Here is a 20,276-nt window from a genome sequence, read left to right on the forward strand (position 1 = left end):
TTTCTAGTCCTCATTAAGTACAATACAAATCTGTCCTCATCCTTCCTCAGAGAGGAAAGGGGGACAACTTCCTTCAAGAGTTCACACAAACTTGGGAGGGGCACAGTAGGGCAAACTACATTTCTGGGGACGGTGGGGTGGGTGGGTACAGGAGACTTAGCTTTGGCCAACCTGTTATATTTCTGGAACCGTAGTAGCGGTCAGTTTCACATCCACCCACCAATAATCCTAAACGTCTCCTCCTTTCCCCTGGAGTAAGGAAGCCCAATTGATTCCGATGGACATCACATCCAAGGATGTGGCGCTGCAGGGCTGCAGCCTTGCTGGAGTTTTTCCAGTCTGTGCTTCACTTTGAATTTGTATGAGAACAATGCCTTTCGGTTCAAGTAACCACGGGGGGTCCCAGCTATGGAGGGAGCAGTGAATGCTTCGGGATGGGGGGGACGAGTTACTTGTCCAGGCGAAGGGGAGTCATGTCCTCCCCCAGGCCCCCTCCTATGCTCTTGATCAATTCAGGAAGAAGGCATTCAGCTCCCTTTTTTAAAAAATAAAAATAAAAAATCTCCGCCTCCCAACCTCCATGTATGGAGGATGGGAAAACACACACACACACCAGCAGCCCCTCATCCCAAACCGGAAACCGATCTTGCTCTGAATCAACTAGTCTTTCCCCAGCCTCCTCTCTTCCCCTCCCCGCGCCTCCCTCCCCACCACGTCTTCCTAACATCCAGTCCACGCACCTGCTCGCTCGCTCGCTCGCTCTCCATCACTTCTTGATGCTTTCTTTCCATTGCGGACTTTTAGCCGGGGGAAATCTCTCTCTCTCTCTCTCTCTCTCTCTCTCTCTCCCTCTCTCCCCCCACAAGAGGGACGCCTCTCTCTCCCTCCCTCTCTCCCCCCCTCTCTCTCGTCTCGATCCCTGAGGATTCTTGCCGGGAATTTGAAGGGGGGGTTGTTATCATTACTATATTAAAACACAAACACGGATCTCCCTTGATCGTTATCTTCTTCCTCCTGCCTCCCCACCCCACCCCCACAAAAAACCACACATCTTTTCGACCGTGGTTCGTTTTTCTTTCTTTCTTTAAAAAAAGAACAAAAATATTTTCTCATCTTGGTTGATCTCCTAGTAAGAGATGGCTTGAAAAAAAAAAAACCAGGTAAGGGATTGAAAAGTGAGGTTTTACGGTGTGTGTGTGTGTGTGTGTGTGTGTGTGTGTGTGTTTGAGAGTCGTGTGAGTGGGGAGGTACCGATCTGATTCTGCTGCGCAGTCTAAGGCGAAACCCAGACGCGTGGGGGCTTGTCGTTTTCGCGGCCAGAATGTAAATGGGGGAGGGGGTGGGAGGATTCGAATGCAGTTCTTGGCTTGGGGTCGTCCTCCCTGACTGGAAACTTAGCGGGGGGAGTAGGGGTACCAACTGATGATGCGGGCAGCGCCTGTAGGCTGTGAGTCCATTTCCCTTTATTAAACACAGGCGCGCGCACGAGAGGTTTTGGATTTGAAAAACGATGGGGGGAACAGCTCCATCCCCGCCCCCATCTCCGGTTTGGAGATGAGCTGAACGAGGGAATCTGCACTTTTTACCCTCCCAGAAGGCACTTTGCTCGCTTCTCCCATCTCATCGCTCCTTGCCTTGCTTGTCCTGTACCCACCCCCCCCCCCGCCCTCTAGTCAATTACAAGTAGACAAACAAACGTATTCAAATACTCCTGGCACCGTTTCTCCCCGTGTTTGGATGACTTTGCTTAGGAGGCTGGCGTGTTGCTTGCTCGCTCGCTCGCTCTGTGTGTGTGTGTGTGTGTGTGTAGCTTTGAAACCCAACCATTGGATCTCAGGGGAATACAACTTAATTTTCACTCTCTCTTTTTCTCCAGCCTTCTCCCTCTCGCTCTCGCTCTCTTTTTGGACTGGCCTCACCAATGCCTTACGCCGGAACGTCAGATGCTGAAATTTCTTCTTATAGGTTGAGCAGTGTGTTGATCTGAGAGGGGGTAAAAGAGAGGGAAAGAGAGAGGGGGAGAGGTTGGTCCAACCCTCCAGTTTCTCTGGCTGATTTGGACGGTGCATCCACCCAGCAGGAGGAGGAGCAGGAGGAGGAAGAGGAGAAGGGAAGATTTGAGTCCTGGCTGTGGCTGAGCAAAGGAAGAGAGGAAGAAAAGGGAAAATCTGGTGGAAATAACCGCTTCAGAGAAAAGGGGGGGGGAGAATCGCCCTCTCTTGGCTACCTTGGCTCTCCCTTGAAGATCTGAGTCCAGATGGGTCTCCGAAGGAAACCTTGGATTTCTTCCTTGTTTTTGGACTCGAAAGAATCCCATTCCACACAAGGAAGTTGAACTGTGGTTGCCGCAGAGTTGTTAGAGGAGCAAGCAGGGGGGAGAGAACAAAAATAATAATTCTACCAACAATAATAATAATAATCACAGTGGCAGATTGACGATTCAGTTCTCAGGATCAATTCTTCCCACGTCACAACAGCAATTCCTTTGGACCAACTGGCTGTGGATTTTTTATACGTGCTTCCAAACCGAGAAGAGAAGGGGGAGAGAAAAAACCCAACTGAGTTTGGTGGCTGTAGGTGGCATTGATGAAAAGTATTCTTCATTTTATTTATCCTAGCCCTGGACCGGTCTATCCAATTCCTCTGTCTGTGTTTTTTTCATTGCCATGGGACTGAAGATGTCTTAGCCTGGTGGCTGTGACCGCCCCTCCAATTTTATTTCATTTTTAAAAAAAATTCTCTCCTTGCCCTGCACTCCAAAGCCTACATATATGAGATGGAAAATCGAGGGCTGTTCGGTGCCCTTTGTTACCTGATGCTCAATGCCCCCTTGCTGTTCATGGTACACGGTAAGTCACAAACTTCCAATGTTCTTTAGGCTGTGTGCTGCTGCTGTTTTTCTGTAGCAAAATAAGGCGGCTAGTTGACAAGTCAGTAGCAAGTGTCATTTTTTAAGTGGCTGAGAGGGTGAATCCTCAAGTCCATTACAATGGGAGGATATTTCTTCTTCCTCTCTCTCCCAAAATCTGTGCCATATGTGTATTAACCAGTCTGTTTTTGGAATGCCAAATGGAAAGTCAAATTGCTATGAACCATTAAGTGTGTGTGTGTGCGCGTGTGATCTGCCTGAAATGCTCCACTGTTGAGGTCTTCTGTGGGTTGCTTGTTTCAGAAAAGGCAAGTGAGCTCACTCTGTTGCAAATGCAGGGGTCTGAGAAAGATGCCGAAGTGAAAGGGTGCATGCAAAGCATACCTAGCCGGGGCTGCAGGATTGAGGGATGCCTTCACTCTGCTGCAGAGAGGGAAAATCCAAAGCAACAGGGATGTCGGAAACGGTGGGGCGGTACGATCCCATGTCGACCAAAGCACAGCTGTCGAAACGTGTGCAAAACGTGGACGTTCCTAGGACGGGGGGGGGGTCTGTCTCTCCTTGCAGGCTTTGCTTTGGGGAGGGGAAATATCCTGCAAACTTTTGTGCTCACCATTGCCACTTGTCTGATATGGATGGGTGCCCAGACTGCAGTAATCACAAGGGGGGGTCTCGGGGGGGGGAGGGTGACCCAATCCCTCCTTCACAGGGAGAAATGGCAGGCAAAGTGTATTTGTGCCTGCTGTGATACACCACAATTTGGATGATGATGATGATGATTGAATCTGTTCAGGGCATTTGTGTACAGCGGGGCTCGGCTAGATGGCCTTCAGGTTTCCTGTGATTTTTCAGCTCTATGGAATGTGTGTAGTTTCCATGATGTGTCTGATAGCTCAGGGAAGCTGAGAAACTCCCAACAGCCTGCAATGTTTTTGCCATGCCATTTGTAGCAAAACAGCCCAGTCATGTCTTTTTAAAAAATCTCTCCCTTTTGCTACCCTCTCCTTTCCTTATCATTTACTTTATTTTATTTTATTTTAATTTTTTTTTTGTCTTCAGCTACATTTACAGAAGTTCCTAAAGATGTGACTGTTAGGGAGGGAGATGATATTGAGATGCCTTGTGCTTTCCGGGCCAGCGGATCCACCTCTTACTCCTTGGAAATCCAGTGGTGGTATCTTAAAGAACCAGCACGAGAGCTTGCCCACGAATTAGCCATCAGCAACCCTGGCAGCAGAAGCAAGGTAATAAATGCAATGATTCACAAACCCATTAATTAACATGATGTGATACAGAATGCGAGTTCAGGAGGAACAGAAAAGCAGATTTAAAAGAAAAAAGAAAGCGGTCGCGCAACATGTATGGAGAAAGCTGTATTTCCAGGGTTATTTCTGTCTGCCTTCTTGTCCACACGTACAGGGTGTATTCAGACAAACAAGCAAGGTACTAAGCCCACTAGGGGGTGCACTTTGTTTGGCACAGAGGGCCATTTGCGCAAATGTTCAGAAATATGATGGATCTGTGGTCAGTTCGCAAGCATATATTGGTACGCAGTGCCTTCAGCATCGAGGGGTGACATGCATGTCTGAATGAGCAATGCAAAGTAAGGACAGAACTCGCATACTGTCCTCTCAGTGCACAATGCTTGTCAGCAGATGCACGCATTCAGCTGTGAGTCTTCAAACAATGAGGCATCAAGTGACAGATGTGCATGTGTGAACTGGCTTTAAATGGCGAGTTTGCAGCTCGCCACCTTCCAGGCTCATCATTCCCCATTTCAGAGGATTTCCGGGAAGGGATGACCCACAGCCTCGCATTTCGACCATGATTTCACCACCTTGGTTGTCTGAAACAACCCACAATTGGAGGGAAAGAAAGGTGAGATGAGTCGGCAATGAAACTAACCCAGAACTCTTCTAGACCACTCCACTTGGCACGTGGGCTGCTTGAGTTGGTTTAATGGGCGAGTCAAAATTGGTTACTAGCAACATGAGAGATATAATTTAGGGTATTTTGTGATACAGTTAAGGTTAGGAGAAAGGCCCTCCCTCCACATACGCACGTGCAAAGTAAAATGCAAGCAGCCTCCATTGGTGAATATGTATAAGGCTTTCGGTCAGTGTTATTTGGGGGCCGGCCGCCCCCAATTGCTAATTTATTCTTAGTGGGAGGTAGTGATGGCTGGTAGCCAATCTGGCTGGTGAGGCTGGGTCAGAGGAAATGATGGATATGGGTCATAATAGGTTATGTGCACTCATGTATGGTACTTGTTGGTGGATTTCCTCTTCATTCCCAACTTCAAGATGGATGCTTGGAACATAAGTTAGTGCATGATGCAATGGAGCTAAATGCTGCTGGGCCACAAAGTCTCAGCTCTGCTTATCCACCCACCCACCCTCCTCCCTCTATGCTACCTTTGCCTTTTTATGTTTATATAAACTCTCAGAGTCACAGGTAGGAAGGAGGTCAATCTGAATCAGAAAATGCAGCAAGAATAGGGGGGAATAGGATGAATTGAACCAGTGTGATGTAGTCAACTGGGCCTGGGAAGACCCACTTAGCTGTGAAACTTACTTTGGGCCAATCACACTCTTTTGGTCCTACCTTACAGGGTTGTTCTGAGGATCAAATGTGAGAAGGTCTATTTAAGCTGCTCAGAGTCTTTGGAGGGAGGATGAGATAAAAATGCAAAGAACTGGCCCTTCCCTTAATTACATTCATTTTACTTCATTAATTGTATGGGAATTAATTGATTTCATTTGCTTAGGAGGAAGCAAATGTAATCAATGGTTCTAAAGAGGAAAGTATATTGCGGTTGTTTTTAGATGCAGCATGCATAGCTTATTTTTCATTTGTTTTCAGGACATTATTAGACACGTTTCAAAATGTGATTTCTCCCCCCATAAGGCAGCATTCAATATATAGTAAAATCAATTTAAAACATATATCAATATTAAAATTAATGTCATCAAAACAAGATAGGCAAGAAAGCAATAAAAACAAAAACATTTCATTCTATTTCAGCAAGCCAAAATCTAAAAACAGGGCCATGAACAACAAATACAAATGTAATTTACTCTTTCAATTAAGAGCAGACTGATTATTATTTTAAAACAAAACAAAACACACACACATATTTTTGATGACCCCTCTTAAAAGAAAAAAGAAAAACGAGGAAAACTTTCCATAAATGTGGGGCCATCCAGAAAAGTCCCTGTCCCTCATGCCCTCCAGCCAAACTTCCCTTCCTGGACAGTCATACAAGCAGGGATTCTGTAATTGATCTTAATGCCCTGGCAGGTTCATATGGACATAGATGACCCTTTAAGTAACTATTAAGGTCTGCAAAAGTCAATACCAGCACCTTTAATTGGGCCCCAAACCAAATGAAGCAGCCATTACACTAATGCAGGTGGTGTAATATGGTTTGACTGCCTTGCAGAAGGCATCGTCTTAAAAGAGGCATGCTCCGTCGTTTACACATGGGAGGGAATAGCTCTTCTATAACAGCCTTTGCCATCTGTAATTTTTATTACTTGTATTGAAAATAATGTTTAAACCGCAAATCTGTTAATCAGGGAGCAATTTTTACTCACTCCAAACGTTTTTCATCGAGTTATTGATTGGCTATTGCAGCCCTTGTAAATTGTTGTCATTGTTATTGCTAGTAGTAGTAGTCATTCTAGTAAGAGTGGAGGTAATAATAGTAATACTCCTGATTTTCCTATTTCCTTGGTGATCAAACCCATAGTATTTGCCAATAATGACTAAAGCCACATCCTGCAATTCCTGATGGTTGGAGAAACAGGGTAGCCCGAACTATTATTCCTGTATTTAATGTATTTCTGAGTCATCCCCTCCATTCAATGAGTGCATGAAGTGATTTATGGTAAAAGCATAGAAACAATTAAATAAAACAACTCAAAACTGAAACATAGATGAACCTTTGGACAAGTAAATACGAGCATAAAGGATTCTTCTAAAATACTGGTAATGGATAGATATTGTGAGGGGCCATTTCACACACCAAGTTGAATCCAGATTTACATTGGGTCAACAATGCTGGTGCAAGTGGACTTCCCCACCCTTTCTTCCCATGGCACACCCCTTGTAAATGCCACACATAGACCCAGTTTGCACAAGCAAAACAAGCCACCATGGTTTAAACAAGCCATAGTGGCTTTTATTATTATTATTCCCAGTGTGCACCAGGCAACATTTTCTTAAGTATCTCCCAGACATTGCTTGTCATTTTGTCCAAACTTGGCCAGCATGGCTTGTTTGAGGAGGAAACAACCCTCTGGGCACCAGCACCATGTACATTGATGGTGCTATATAAATAAATAAATAATAATAATAATAATAATAATAATGACCTATTATTTAAGCCACGGTGGCTTGTTTGATTGTGTAACCTTGCACAGACAGTGATGAGAACCTGCTGAATGGGGTGTGTGTTGGCAGTGGTGTGTGTTGGCTGGGAGGAATCAAGTGAAGGAACCTTGTGTGAATGGAGGCCTTCCACTCATGGAAGGCAGGTCCTGGTTCCAACACATAGGGTGGCCATAGGAAAGGGAGGAGAGGGCTTCTGTATCTTTAACAGACTATTGAAAGGAGGATTTCAGCAGGTGTCATTTGTATGCATGCAGCACCTGGTGGAATTCCCTCTTCACCACAGCTGCTAAAGATGCAGGAGCCCTGCCCTCTTTTGATTCTGGTCACTCTGGTATAGCTCCTGCAGCTTGAACTGTTGTGACGAAGAGGGAATGTCACCAGGTGCTGTATGCATACAAATGACACCTGCTGAAATCCCCCTTTCAATACATCTGTTAAAAATACAGGAGCCCGGTCCTCCTTTTCATATGGTCACTCTACAGCACAACACATGCATGTCCTCCGAAAGATGTAGCATGCAGATCTGACCATCACCTGTCTAGAAACATGTGTATCATACAGGTGCACTTATGAGAAAGCCAGGGGTGGCTAAGAGGCTTTCTGCTAAATATGCCCAGGTTTGCCACCATGTGATGTGTGAAATGGCCCTTATCCTCTTTGTAATCTCAACGAGTAAGGCCAGTGAATACCTTGATACTGCATCACTGTCAGGCAAGTATTCCCTTCTTCTCTTTCTGACAGCCGAATAAATAAATCTAGGGACAGGTTGACAGAATGAACTTTACTCTGTCAATGATTCATGCTGACCGTTAGCTCTTTCCTTCCTTCTTTCCTTCTTTCCCAACCTCTTTCTTCCAATCCTACTCTTGTGGGGTGGGACCTGTACATCTTTCCTCCCCCTGGAGACACTGTAGGATAACTCCACAGTCGAATGATTTATCTGCCCTCTGGCATGCGATAATTAAAATGTAGGGGAAGGGGAGCAGGTTAAGTCTTCAGGGGATCTTTTCTAAGCCTTGTTAAAGCCTTGGGATTGGAAGACCAGGATCCGTTTCAAACGCCCATTCACTGATTCTCTGCAGCCCACAGAACGGCAAAACGAAACAGCTTCTGCTAGTGAATGGGAAGAAGCAAAATGGAGGGGAGACCTGTATTCAGGAGGGAGCCCTATGGAAGGAGGTGCAAGAAGTCTCTGAAGAGAGACATATTGCAGGCCCCGCATATTGATCCTTTCAAATAATAATAATAATAATAATAATAATAATAATAATAATATATTTATTTGTTACCCGCCTCTCCCTCTGGGTCGAGGCGGGGTAGAGCACAAATTCAAACACAATAAAATACATATAACTAATTAAAACATTTAAAACTAATACAGCATTAAAAGCAGCACATTATTAAAAAGGCATCTTAAAAGTCAACTGGGTAGGCCTGCCGGAAGAGATCAGTCTTTATGGCTTTCTTAAATTCTGGAAGACTGTTAAGTTGACGAATCTCTCCCAGCAAGCCATTCCACGAACTGGGAGCGGCAGAAGAAAAGGTCCTCTGGGTAATTATTGTCAGCCTTGTTTTTGTTGGCTGGAGTAAATTCTTCCCAGAGGACCTGAGTGTGCGGGGCGGATTGTACGGGAGAAGGCGATCCCGCAGGTAGCCTGGACCCAAACCATTTAGGGTCAGGCCATCTGGTGTAAGGGTAGTGGGCAGGTTTGACACACACCTGAATTTCAGGTGCACTGCCTGTAGGAATAAATGATAGCTTTTCACTTAGATGGGATAAATGAAAGTGGTATACCACTGGCATGTCGGCTAACCCTGCTCCCAGTGACCCCAGCAACTAAATTAAGGAGATGGTTTACTCTGTGTCTCAGATCATTGCAACTTGTTTATGCTCTCCTACAAAATGTAATGGGAGCCACTGAGAAGCAAGCCTGCTACCTTCTGCATAGTCCCAGCTCCTCATCTGCATAGCCCTATGCTGAGCTTTGTTCCTTGGTCATAGTAGTGTGTTGGATTGCTGGAAATGGACTTTAATATATAACAACTGGGACCTGCAACTTAAGGTTGCAGACACTCCACTCCATCCCCTGGTTTTCCATCCTGGATTTCCATTCCTCTGCCCCCACCCCCTAAATCTCAATCAGCCATTCCACAGTCAATGCGCATGCCCAGTCCTCATTTGGAGTTTCTTCTTGTGCATGGGTGGTGCCATTTTGGCAACATAAACAATAGCATGTACTAACTGAACATCAGCAATAGAAGGAGCCGTAAGCTGTTGTACTGAATGCACATTGTGTGCCATGTTGGTGCAGGGCCTGTAAGAAAAAGTTTCGTAGTGACTGGATTCCCACAACACACTAACCCCTACTCTGTGGTTCAGTGTGGGTTGTTGTTGAACCGTGGGTTGCTGTTGTACCATGGGTTATTGTGTTATCTGAACGCAGCACATTTTCCACAGGGAGGCTTGTTAACCATGCAGTACGGCTTATTTTTCTTGAACAAGCCAACTCGAGGGTGGTTAACAAGCCACACTCACTCTGAACTGGCTTTGCTTGCTGTCAGTGTCTTTGCTGCATAGCAAAATCTGATTGGTTTCATGATGACGTAAACTGAGGCCAGTGCTCTCACTCTGAATTAGCTTTTGTGCTAAAATGTTCTCTTGAAAGCCCTGGATTGGATTGCGCCCATGCTAGGTATCGTAGATAAGGGTATTATAAAGCTGAACTGAAATTTCTCAAGACATTTTTTCTGATAAAATGTCTGACCTTTGTCTTCTAGAAAAAGGTTACATCGTGGGGGGGGGGGAATCACTGAATATTCTCCAGCTTATTTTATTTGTGGCAGCTACCATTCCTCCCCCCTTTCTAACACACACGTGCGGTGGGGAGGTCTGGGGCATTACTGCTTCTGTTTCCACTACTTGAAAGAAAGAAAGATGTGATACTACTCCTGCTAATCGCACTTTGGATACATTTGGTAAAATTTCTCTGCCTACAAATAGGATAGAGAGTTTTGAGTGGCTATTTGTGCACAACTCTTGCTCTGAGCCACAAGTAATGTATCCTGAAAAGCCCCATTGAAGCTTAGTGCCTTACGCCATGACTATGCACGTCGCATGGTATCTGCAAAGGTTTAAAGCCAGTATGCTTTATATGGGCTTTAATTGGCCTCTTGCGGTCTCTATAATGGCCTCTTGTAGTCTCTCTATGAAAGCCCTCTACAATCCCTTTAGTAGAGAGGGGAAAGCTGTTGTGGAGAAAGGCCTGACTAGGTGACTTTCTCAAGATAATGCAAGCAGCGGAGGCTGATGGCTCCAAACTTGGTGGGGCTGTGAATCCATTCTGGGTTTCAGTCAGAACCAGCCAGAACTCTAAGGGGGCTATCCAAGGAGCTAACTGGGGATCGGGTTAAGCACCTCAAATAGCTCCTTTAGAATTCTGGCTGGTTCTGACCGAAACCCAGAATGGATTCACAGCCCCACCAAAATTGGAGCCAGCAGCCTCTATTGGGCATAAAGATCCCTACGTGATTTTCTCAAGATGGCACATTTGAGAATCTCATCACGAGTCCTAATCTGAATTCCCATGGTGTTTGAGGTGTGGTAGGTGGCTTACCAGGAAGAGGGCCTTTTCAGTAGTTGTCCCCATCCCTGCTTTGGAATGCTGTCTCTACTGGAGAGGCTTGCCTGGTGCCCACTCTGACATCTTCCCTTTTAAATTTTCCCAGGCTTTTTAGCTTTTGTTTTCTCCATTGAATTTGGGATGCTGCCTTTTGCAAAGTCGCTGTTTTAGCTTAATTTTGGTGTGTTTGCCGTTGGACGTTGTTTTTAATATTGCATCATAAGCTGCCCTGATCAGAATAGAGCACAAATCTAAACAAATAAATAAGACGGCATAACAGACCGATATGTCAAAATCCAAATCTTTCAGGCCAATTCTTTCCTAGTGTCTGTCATTGCTATTTCATATGTGCAGGTTCCCTTTGGAACTGTAATGCCTCACAATATAATCAGCTAACTTACTTGAAGCCATTCTTGCCCTTGACTGATGCTATCTGGTAGCAGAATGTAATAACTGTGTTTCAGCCACCTACTGAGGCCAATTGTATTTCACCCAACAACCCACCCAAAGAGTTAAGGACCAATTGAATGTATCCTCAATCAAGGCAAGGTGGTCTGAGATTAACCTTGTTCAAGCTAAAACTGTTCAGAGGAAGAGATCCATCCACTTAATGTGTGTGTGTGTGTGTGTGTGTGTGTGTGTGTGTGTGTGAGAGAGAGAGAGAGAGAGAGAGAGAGAGAGAGAGAGAGGGAGGGAGGGACAGACGGACGGACGGACGGACATTGTTCCTTTGCTTTGGAAATCCCTGTTTAATTTTTCCCCTCTTTTCCTTTTCAGGTAACAAATAAGGATGCAACCAAGATCAGCGTAAGTGTTGTGTCCAAATGCATTCTTTCTTTCTCTGGGCATCAGGCTCATCCATTGCATGTAGAACAAGAGTGTTGAAACTCTTGCAGCCGTGGGTGGGACCAAAGGGGAAAGGGGCGGGGTCAAAAATGCCAACCTATTGTGGCTTAAAAGCTCTCACTGCTGGAAACTGAGCCTTAGGAGTCGTATTTCAACCTTTCTGGATGGGGGAAAAACTGGGAGACCAGAGAAAGTGGGTGTGGCCACCTGCTGAACCCTGGAGAGCCAGGTTTGGCACATGGGCTTGAGGTTCAGCACCCCGATGTAGAAGGTCCAAGTTCCACCTCCAGTTAAAGGATCTCAAGCGGTGAATTTGGGAAGGACTTCATTCCACCCTGAGCCCTTGGAGAATAGCTGCCCATCAAGACCCTACAGTGCTAGGCTAGATGAGGCTTTGCCCTGTCTCTGTATACAGCAATCCCTTGGATCCTTTTTAATCTCATCATAGCCCTTGTCATTTTAACCCCACAAGAGCAGGGCTAGAGGACCCCTTTTTCCCCCCTGAGGGCTGCATGATGGTGGGTGGGACAACAGCCAAAACTGAGTGGGGCACCCTTCTCTTTCTCCCTCCCTCTTCCTCTCTGCCCACTGAGCTGCAGGGAGAGGGACAGATCACTCTTGCCAAAGACCTGAACTGATTGCTTGCAGAGAGCTTTTGGAATTACGCCAAAAGCCACATGAAATTAGGCCCAAGGCCACATGCAAACCTAAGGGCAAAGGCTGTCCACCCCTGTGCCTGAGTAACCCTAGGGTGTGGGTGTTTCAGGAGAATGGAGAAGTAAAGGGCTTCCTAGACTGTACCATTTCTGGATGCAGATAAGGATCCTTGGGGCAGTATCCAATGATGTCATTCTGCAAACTCAAAGAGCCCTAGCAGAGCTCTGCTGAATCTTTCCGTTGCACAAGTGGTTGCCCATTATGCTTACGCAGGTTGTGCAAACCATTACACAAAAGGTTGCACAAGCAGAATGCACAACCACTTTCACAACTGCAGTTACGCAAACACAGCTTCAGTTGGAGTCTCCTCTTGCAGATAGTTCAGAACCTAACTTCCACTTGTGCAAAGACATTTGCACTAATGGAATAACACAGGTGGACATTGCCCAGAGGTCTGAATGAAAATGGCTCCTTTCTTCAGGGGGAAAAATATTCCTTCCTGAGGGGTGGGGGCTTCATGGCCCACATAGGAAAGAAAGGTCCACTTCAATTTTCTATTTGTCTATGTGAAGGAAGCATTTTTCGTGCAATCTCCCACCTACAGCCTAAAGTGGCACAGTCCAGGAGAAACCATACCACTTCCTTTAGATTTAAAGCTTACTTGTCATCCCTACGCCCCAAAGAACCCAGGCATCTATATTTTGGAGAGGGGAATTTTAACAAAGAATTCTCAGCACCTTTGCCAAACTACAATCCTCAAAATTCTTGGAGGTGGTGGTGCCATGACACCTAAATTGGTGTAAAACCAATATTAAATTTTCTGTGTACATATATCCATACATCAGAGGAATCTTCAAAAACTGATTTCTCCTGTAGCAAAATGAGGGAATGTCTTTTCTTTTCCTCCTGCTATGTGTGTGTATGCTCATGTGTCTCTGAGTGTGTGTGTGTGTGTGTTTTAGGGATGCCAAAGAGATCCACAACAAATTCAAATGAGTTTTAAGTTTGTTTCAACTAGATCGTAACGGAATAATTGCTGCTGATTTGAAGCAACCTACATGTTATTGGTTTCTTCATTAGCTATTTTCTGGTGAGCTGGTATGGAACATTTGAGTCTCCCTGGATAAATATTTCCAGAAAGCAACCCCTTTTTTAAAAATAAGAGTTAGTCCTTAAAACAACAACCATCTTGCAATCCTAGTATTAAATGCCTTCATTTCTGGAAAAGAAAAGGAATAAAAATACAAGAACACAGAGAGCATTAGGAGATCTTACATGTGTGTGTGTGCACGTGTGTGTGTCTGTGTGTGTGTGTGCAGACGTGTTTAAGAATATCTGAGATCAAAGTGCCAGATCTGAGAACAGTGCAGATTATTTGGGGCTGCATTTCAGAAGAAGATGTCATAGGCTGCATTTCAGAATGGAAAAATAAAGGAAAGGGCGAGAAATATATTTGCCAATGTTGCATCTATTTTTGGAAGAGGTTTGGAATCGCTCATGGCAATGAAGTGTTTTTCAACTTTGGGGAACCTGACATATCTCTTTCCCTCCCTTCCCCCCCCCCCACCTCTCAAAAAGATGTGATGTGTGCAGACTGAGACTTCTGGGGTGCTTTGTAAAAGATGGAATATAGAGGCTCTGGATTGTGGTTGCTGCTGCTGGTGTTTTGGACTGGGGAGGACGGTGGAAGGCTGCGTTTATCTTGGAGACAGGGTGGGTGCCTGGACACTGCTGGGATGCGTGTATTTCTGCAAGGGGATGAGGGCAGGATTAGAACAGCACGTTGGGGTCGGTTTCGGACAGACGCTACATTTTAAATGCATTATTGCTGGAAGGAGTGATGGTCAGGATTAGTGGATGGCTGTTGACTGCAGCAGAGAGATGCATTTAATTAAGGGAAGTTGGAAATGGAATTAGTGGCCAGCATTTGATTTCGGATGAGTGACCCAGTGCTTGGAAGTATTCATGGGGGGCAAGGGGGAGGGAGAGACAGAAACAGCCAGAAGCAATGACTAGCAGCATTGGAATATTTAACTTCTGGGAGGAAGATAGATTGGATTTTGAAGACAGAGGGAAAGAGCACCACCAAAAGGAAAAATTGATTCAGTTTAGGCTAGAGCCAAGGAATCATTTGGTTTTTCAAGGCATTGGTCTAGGAACTGGGCGCTAACATCAAAGTACAGATGAACACAGTGTCTAATTTATATAGAGCGAGAAGGCAGGATTGAAGCTCCTTGAGAAGCCGTTCATTTTCTCTTGGAAGTCCCGATCTGTAACCTGTCATATGTGAGAGGAGTGTCAGTGGTCCGTTCAAGAAAAGATACCCTGCACGTGCTCAAGAGTACCCTTATCTAATGCATTACAGTGCATATTCAAGCAATGATCTCTGATGTTGAAAACTGGCTCAGGACTGCAATTGCGTTCGTTGCAGCTCCAAATTAAGTGGAGTCCAGTGGTTTCTATGTCAGTGGGATGCTGAATTCACTCTGGGTTTCAGTCAGAACCAGTTAGAATTCTAAAGGAGGTATCCCATTGGGTTCAGCACCTTGGATAGATCCTTCTGACTGGCTCTGATTGAAACTGTGTGGATTCACCACCTCACTGACATCTGAGCCACCAATCCTCTGAAGTTCCTCTCCTGGTTTACGTTATGCACCTGGTCCAAAACTGAGCAGATATTTACTTTGAAGTGAAGATGGGAGACTTGAATTTTAGGGATATACATCTAGTGCGGCTGATAAGGTTTCTGAAGAGATTTGCTCTTTGAGCAAATCATATAGTAGACACTTGTGCAATCAAACTGGATTGAATGTGCAAAAGATCAGTTCAAGCTCTAGCATGACAGAGAAGCAGTGTCCAGAAAAGGGGTAGACAGAAGGTAGATATCCAGATGTTTTGAACTTGAACTCCCAGAAGCCCCTGCCAGTGGGGTCAATGGTCAGGAATGCTGGGAGTTGAAGTCCCAAACATCTGGAGACCTACAGTACCTTCTGCCCATTCCTGGTCTGAAAGGTCCTGGGGGCAAAAATTCTGCTAATCTCCACTCATGGAATATCTGTACCCTGTTTTCAATTGTACTAATCATAGGATGGCAAGGATCACATGGAAGTTGAGTTTTGCATGAGGGACTTACCCTGCTGCTCTGCAGAATGGAAGGGACTCGAAAGAAGAGCTGGAAGGATGCTTGTATTGTGAATGCATTGCATGATTGATTGCCTTGTGGCCTCTGTTCTTGCCCTGCTACTTTATCCTTGTGGCCAAAGTAATGTGTGATCAGTTGGATTTAATCTTTGATCTGCCGAGGGGCATTTTCATCACAAGTCACTTGTTGAGAGTGCCTAATTGCATCACTCCATTAAACCTGCCAGGGATCTGATTGCCGGCAACAATTTGTAACGAGCAGGGAGCTTTGGAAATCATGTTGGGTAACTTTAACTTCATTGCCATCTCAGAAGAAAAGAAAAGAAACAATCATTGGGATCAAGCTATTGTGGGAATGTGTCCAGAAACACAGCATATGGATGAGAGAGAGGTGTCTCTTCCCATTGGTTTCACAGTAGGAGATGGCTCAGCGGATTTATTTCCTGTGGTTTGTTTGGGAGGGCAGAAGAAAGACCATAGGAATTTGCCTCCTACTGAGTCAGACCATGAGTCCATCTAACCCAGTATTGTCGACACTGACTGGCAGCAGCTCTTCATGGTTTCAGGCAGGGATTTTTCCTAGCCCTACCTGGAGATGCTGGGGATCGAACCTGGGACCTTCTGCATACAAAGCAGGTACTCTCCCATGGAGCCACTTCCCCAGGCCAACTACAGACTCAACCACTGTTCACCACATGGCCCAGTGATAGCACACCTGTTTTGAATGCAGAAGGTGCCAGATTCAATCCCTGGCATCAACAGTGTGTGTGTGTGTGTGTGTGTGTGTGTGTGTGTGTGTGTGTTTAAGGATCAAGTAGTGGGTGATGTGAAGGACTTCTGCCTAAGACCCTAAAATATGCTCTTGGTCAGGATACCCAAGAACCAAATCCCAATTTGAAGAAATTCTTAGGAGTTGCATTCCACTAGTGACCAGACCCAAAAAGGCAGGGCCAAAAAGGCCAGAATATTTTAGCTTAAAGCCCCTATTGCCAGTAACTAAGAAGCATTTCCACACTTCAGAATAGTAGGGAAATGCAGAAAACCTGGGAGGGGGGACGGACCCAAACTATCCGTGTGCTAGGAAAAGGGATGAGGCCAGGAAAGAAGGTATAACCACCTGGGAAAATAAAAACATAATCTGAATGCATCTTACCACAGTGGGAGACGCTGTGACCTTGACATTCAAAATACGCTTGTTTGCATTTGTGTTTTTCCTCTGACTGCATTAACAATTTAACATCAAGCGACTTAGCTGCTGATCCCCCTGAAACAAATCATTGCCTTTTAGACAGGATAGATGGAAGCAATCCACACCAGCACTTCAGGTTAACTGGGAAGCAGATGGGGTTGATGGTCTGTATTTAGGGTTGGCATTTCAGAGGCCATTGGCCCATGTATGATTATTTCTTAAGAACAACTGTATATCTGGCCAACTCACTGGCTTTCTATACTACACACTGCTTCTGCACGCTGAATTACTATTGCTATAACCATCAAATGGGTCAAATCACAAAGCATAGATGTCTAAGGAAATAACCCCCTTTGCTTAAACAAAATAAGAGGGGGGGTCTGTCCTGCGTAGATAAGACTCTGACTGCAATACTGCACACAATTACTTCTGAGTAAACCCCACCAAATGTAGTGGGAGTGGCTTACTTCTAAGCAAACATGCAAAGGATTGTGTTCACCAACATCCATGGCAGTTAAATCGGGGGTGGGTGGGGGAATGTATACAGAATGCAAGAGATGGACTAATGTGGTTTAGTGCCATCTAAGCCATACTAGCACTGGTCTGAATGGCTGGTAGTTTGGTAGGAATGCATGAAGGCTTGGATATTGGTGCCTTGGCATATCTATTGGCGTAACAACAGTGTACATGAAGCAGTCGTGTTTGCTGTGCAAAGTGTTGGGTTGTCTATAGCGCAAGAGTATCTATTTTGGAACAATAGCTAGTGTCTTGCTGGATGGAAGAATGCTAGGCGTCTCAATTCAGCAATCAGGGGGTACAGCATGTATGTGGGTGTATCTGCAATCATGTGTAATCTGGACAGTGTATACATATGTGCAATTAGACAGTGATTGGAGAACTTGAAATCAAGGAATCGTGCATGCATGGACTCACACGCAAGCACACACACACGGTTCTGGTTCAAAGTTTGAAATTCCTACAAAGAAGGCAATGCTATGTAGGAGTTAGCATCAAGCCCTTCTGTAGATCATTGTGTCTCAAGAACTTGTGCATGTTTTGCTTTTATTTTCTTGCTGGGAAATCAACATAACTGTGAGACTTCCCACTATCTGTACACACAAATAGATAAACATGCATGCAACCTTGACACATTTTACAATCTACACTGGATTGTTCCTTCCTGGGATTCTAGTTTTTATGTCCAAAGCAGTGTGTGTGTGTGTGTGTGTGTGTGTGTGTGTGTGTGTGTTGTGTATGTATGTGCATGAAAACAGCATAAGAATGTAAGAAGAGCCATGTAGGATCAGACTAAGGTCCATCTAGTCCAGCAATCTGTTTACAGTGGCATCCTTTCACACATTGGCTGGAAATGTGCTATAGTCAATGAAAGGGGGGGGGCTGCTATATCCTTGAAGTTGTTTGTATACTCAAGAGTCCTGGGGTGCAAGTGCTCTCCATTCTGCTGGGGGTGGGGGTGGGAGAGAAAGGTGGTTACTGCATGCCTGCCTCCATTGGAAGTGAGCACAGTTGCTCTCCATGTATTTCAGCCTTCCTGGGACCATGAACCGCTCCTACACATGCCTACTCAGGAGTAATTCCCACCCTGTTCTGATGGGACTTACTCTCAGGAAGTACCCACGAGGTTTGCAGCCTCAACAGTGGAGGCTGGTGGCACGTGTTGCAGTGGGGTGCAGAAGCCACCCTGGGTTTCGCTAAAATGAGCTATCCGAGGTGCTGAACCCATTGGGGGGATCGGATCCATCACTTTAGATCACTCCTTTGGAGTCTTGAATGAAACCCGGGAAGGGTTCACCACTCCCACCGAAATAGGGGCCACCAGGTCTCCACCTGGAATAGATCCACCCTCGCGGTGCAATCGCCCCATCTTGGGCCGCCCTGAAAGTGCAGCCCCGGATGGCTAAAGGCGCCTTTTCTTTCCCCCATCCCCACTTCTTCCCTGCCTCCGGCTCTCTCTTCGCAGACGGTGCGCGTCCAGGGCAACGACATCTCGCACCGGCTGCGGCTGTCGGGGGTGCGGCGGCAGGACGAGGGCGTCTACGAGTGCCGGGTGTCGGACTACAGCGACGAAGACACGCAGGAGCACAAGGCCCAAGCCCTGCTGCGCGTCCTGGCGCGCTTCTCGCCGCCCGACGTGCAGGCGGCCGAAGCCGTCTCGCACATCCAGAGCAGCGGGCCCCGCCGGAGCAGCCCGCCCGGGCGAGCCACCGCTGAGCCCGGCCTGGGAAGCAAGCGCCTCCTGCCGGCGCAGGGCGAAGCCGCCGCCGCCGCTTCTTCTTCCTCCTCCTCCTCCTCGTCCTCTTCGGCAGCCTCTGTCCCAGCCGCCTCGTCGGCCTCGTCCTCCAGCACCACAACGGTGGCGGCCGCGGCGGCCGCGGCATCGTCGGCCTCGCCTTCCCCCGGCAAAGCCACCATCCTGCGCCAGCAGCACGGATCCGGTAGGTGGAGGCGCAGCGACACCCGTCGGGACGCGGCGGGAAGCGCAGGGAGCTGCCCGTGGTGCTGCAGCCGGGCGGGATGGGGGGGGCGGCAAAGGCCAACGCGGAGCCTCTTCCTATAGCAGGGGAGGCATGGGGGGGCTTCCCCCAAAAAAAAAAATCTTTCCCCCCCCCTGGTTTTTACAAACCATAATTTAAAAACGCTTTACAATTTTTTATTTTAAAAGGCCTGCAAGCCATGTGAACTTGACTGCTACATTTTTGGCAAACCCCAGCCCAAATGTTTAGCTACAGGCCTGTTCCAGACGCTTGTTCGGGTTTAGCAGCTATGCTGGTGAAATGGGCTGCTCTGCAGCTTGATTGGGGGCGGGGAGGGGCACACATGGATGCCACTTTGGCAGTTTTGTTTAGGGTGCACCTCTGTGCATGTTTAGATGGTGGAGGGGTCCTATAGCTCCCAATGCTGGCTAGGAAATGCTGGTAATTATAGGAGTTGTTTCTGTCTAAAGATGCATAGGTTTACAGCCTTAATTTGTTCCTCTCCCCCCCCCCCCTCCATTTCTACTGATCCTTCATCATGTTTAAAATCCCTCTTTTGGTGACTATCATCACAAACACCCTCCAATGGAGAAGAAATCTCTGTGTGTGTGTGTGTGTGTGTGTGTGTGTGTGTGTGTGTGTGTGTGTGTGTATATATATATTCCTTCTTAGATTGCATGTTTGGGGTTGTGCAAAGTTTGAATTCAGCCTCATATAGCTGGAAAATATTCTAACAAAAGGTGGAAAGTAACGATTTAGCATTTTGCCCTTGCACGTTTATTTTTGGTGGTGTGTATATAAGTATTCTCTGCTTTGGCGGAACAAGCTTTTCTCCACTGTTTGACGTTGTTCTAAGATTTCCGATGTATTTCGGAGCGTTTCTCCTTCAATTATGTACTTATGTCGTGAGTAGTGCGGTTCCAAAGCCCTTACTTTGTCCTAGAGACTATACATCTATATGCTGACGAGCCAGAGAATAGTGACTGAAATTGTGAGCAGCAATTCTTGCTCTGTAATCTACATTACGTTGGTGATATTATATGCCCATCTTGCAAGGTTGTTTG

At 46.1% G+C, this 20,276-nt stretch overlaps 1 protein-coding gene across 1 annotated transcript in view; it reads left to right on the forward strand.

Annotated features, from left to right (window-relative positions):
* The first annotated feature begins 2,742 nt into the window (after positions 1 to 2,742).
* VSTM2B (V-set and transmembrane domain containing 2B) overlaps positions 2,743 to 20,276 on the forward strand; it is a 38,422-nt gene continuing 20,888 nt past the window's right edge. Inside the window, exons 1-4 of the mRNA XM_063141342.1 lie at positions 2,743 to 2,849; positions 3,929 to 4,113; positions 11,662 to 11,691; positions 18,699 to 19,173. Coding sequence (XP_062997412.1) covers positions 2,777 to 2,849; positions 3,929 to 4,113; positions 11,662 to 11,691; positions 18,699 to 19,173 — 763 coding nt within the window. The 5' untranslated portion in view covers positions 2,743 to 2,776. The remainder of the gene's footprint in view (positions 2,850 to 3,928; positions 4,114 to 11,661; positions 11,692 to 18,698; positions 19,174 to 20,276) is intronic.

Source organism: Elgaria multicarinata, chromosome 14 (genome assembly GCF_023053635.1).
Source record: "Elgaria multicarinata webbii isolate HBS135686 ecotype San Diego chromosome 14, rElgMul1.1.pri, whole genome shotgun sequence".
Lineage (NCBI taxonomy): Eukaryota > Metazoa > Chordata > Lepidosauria > Squamata > Anguidae > Elgaria > Elgaria multicarinata.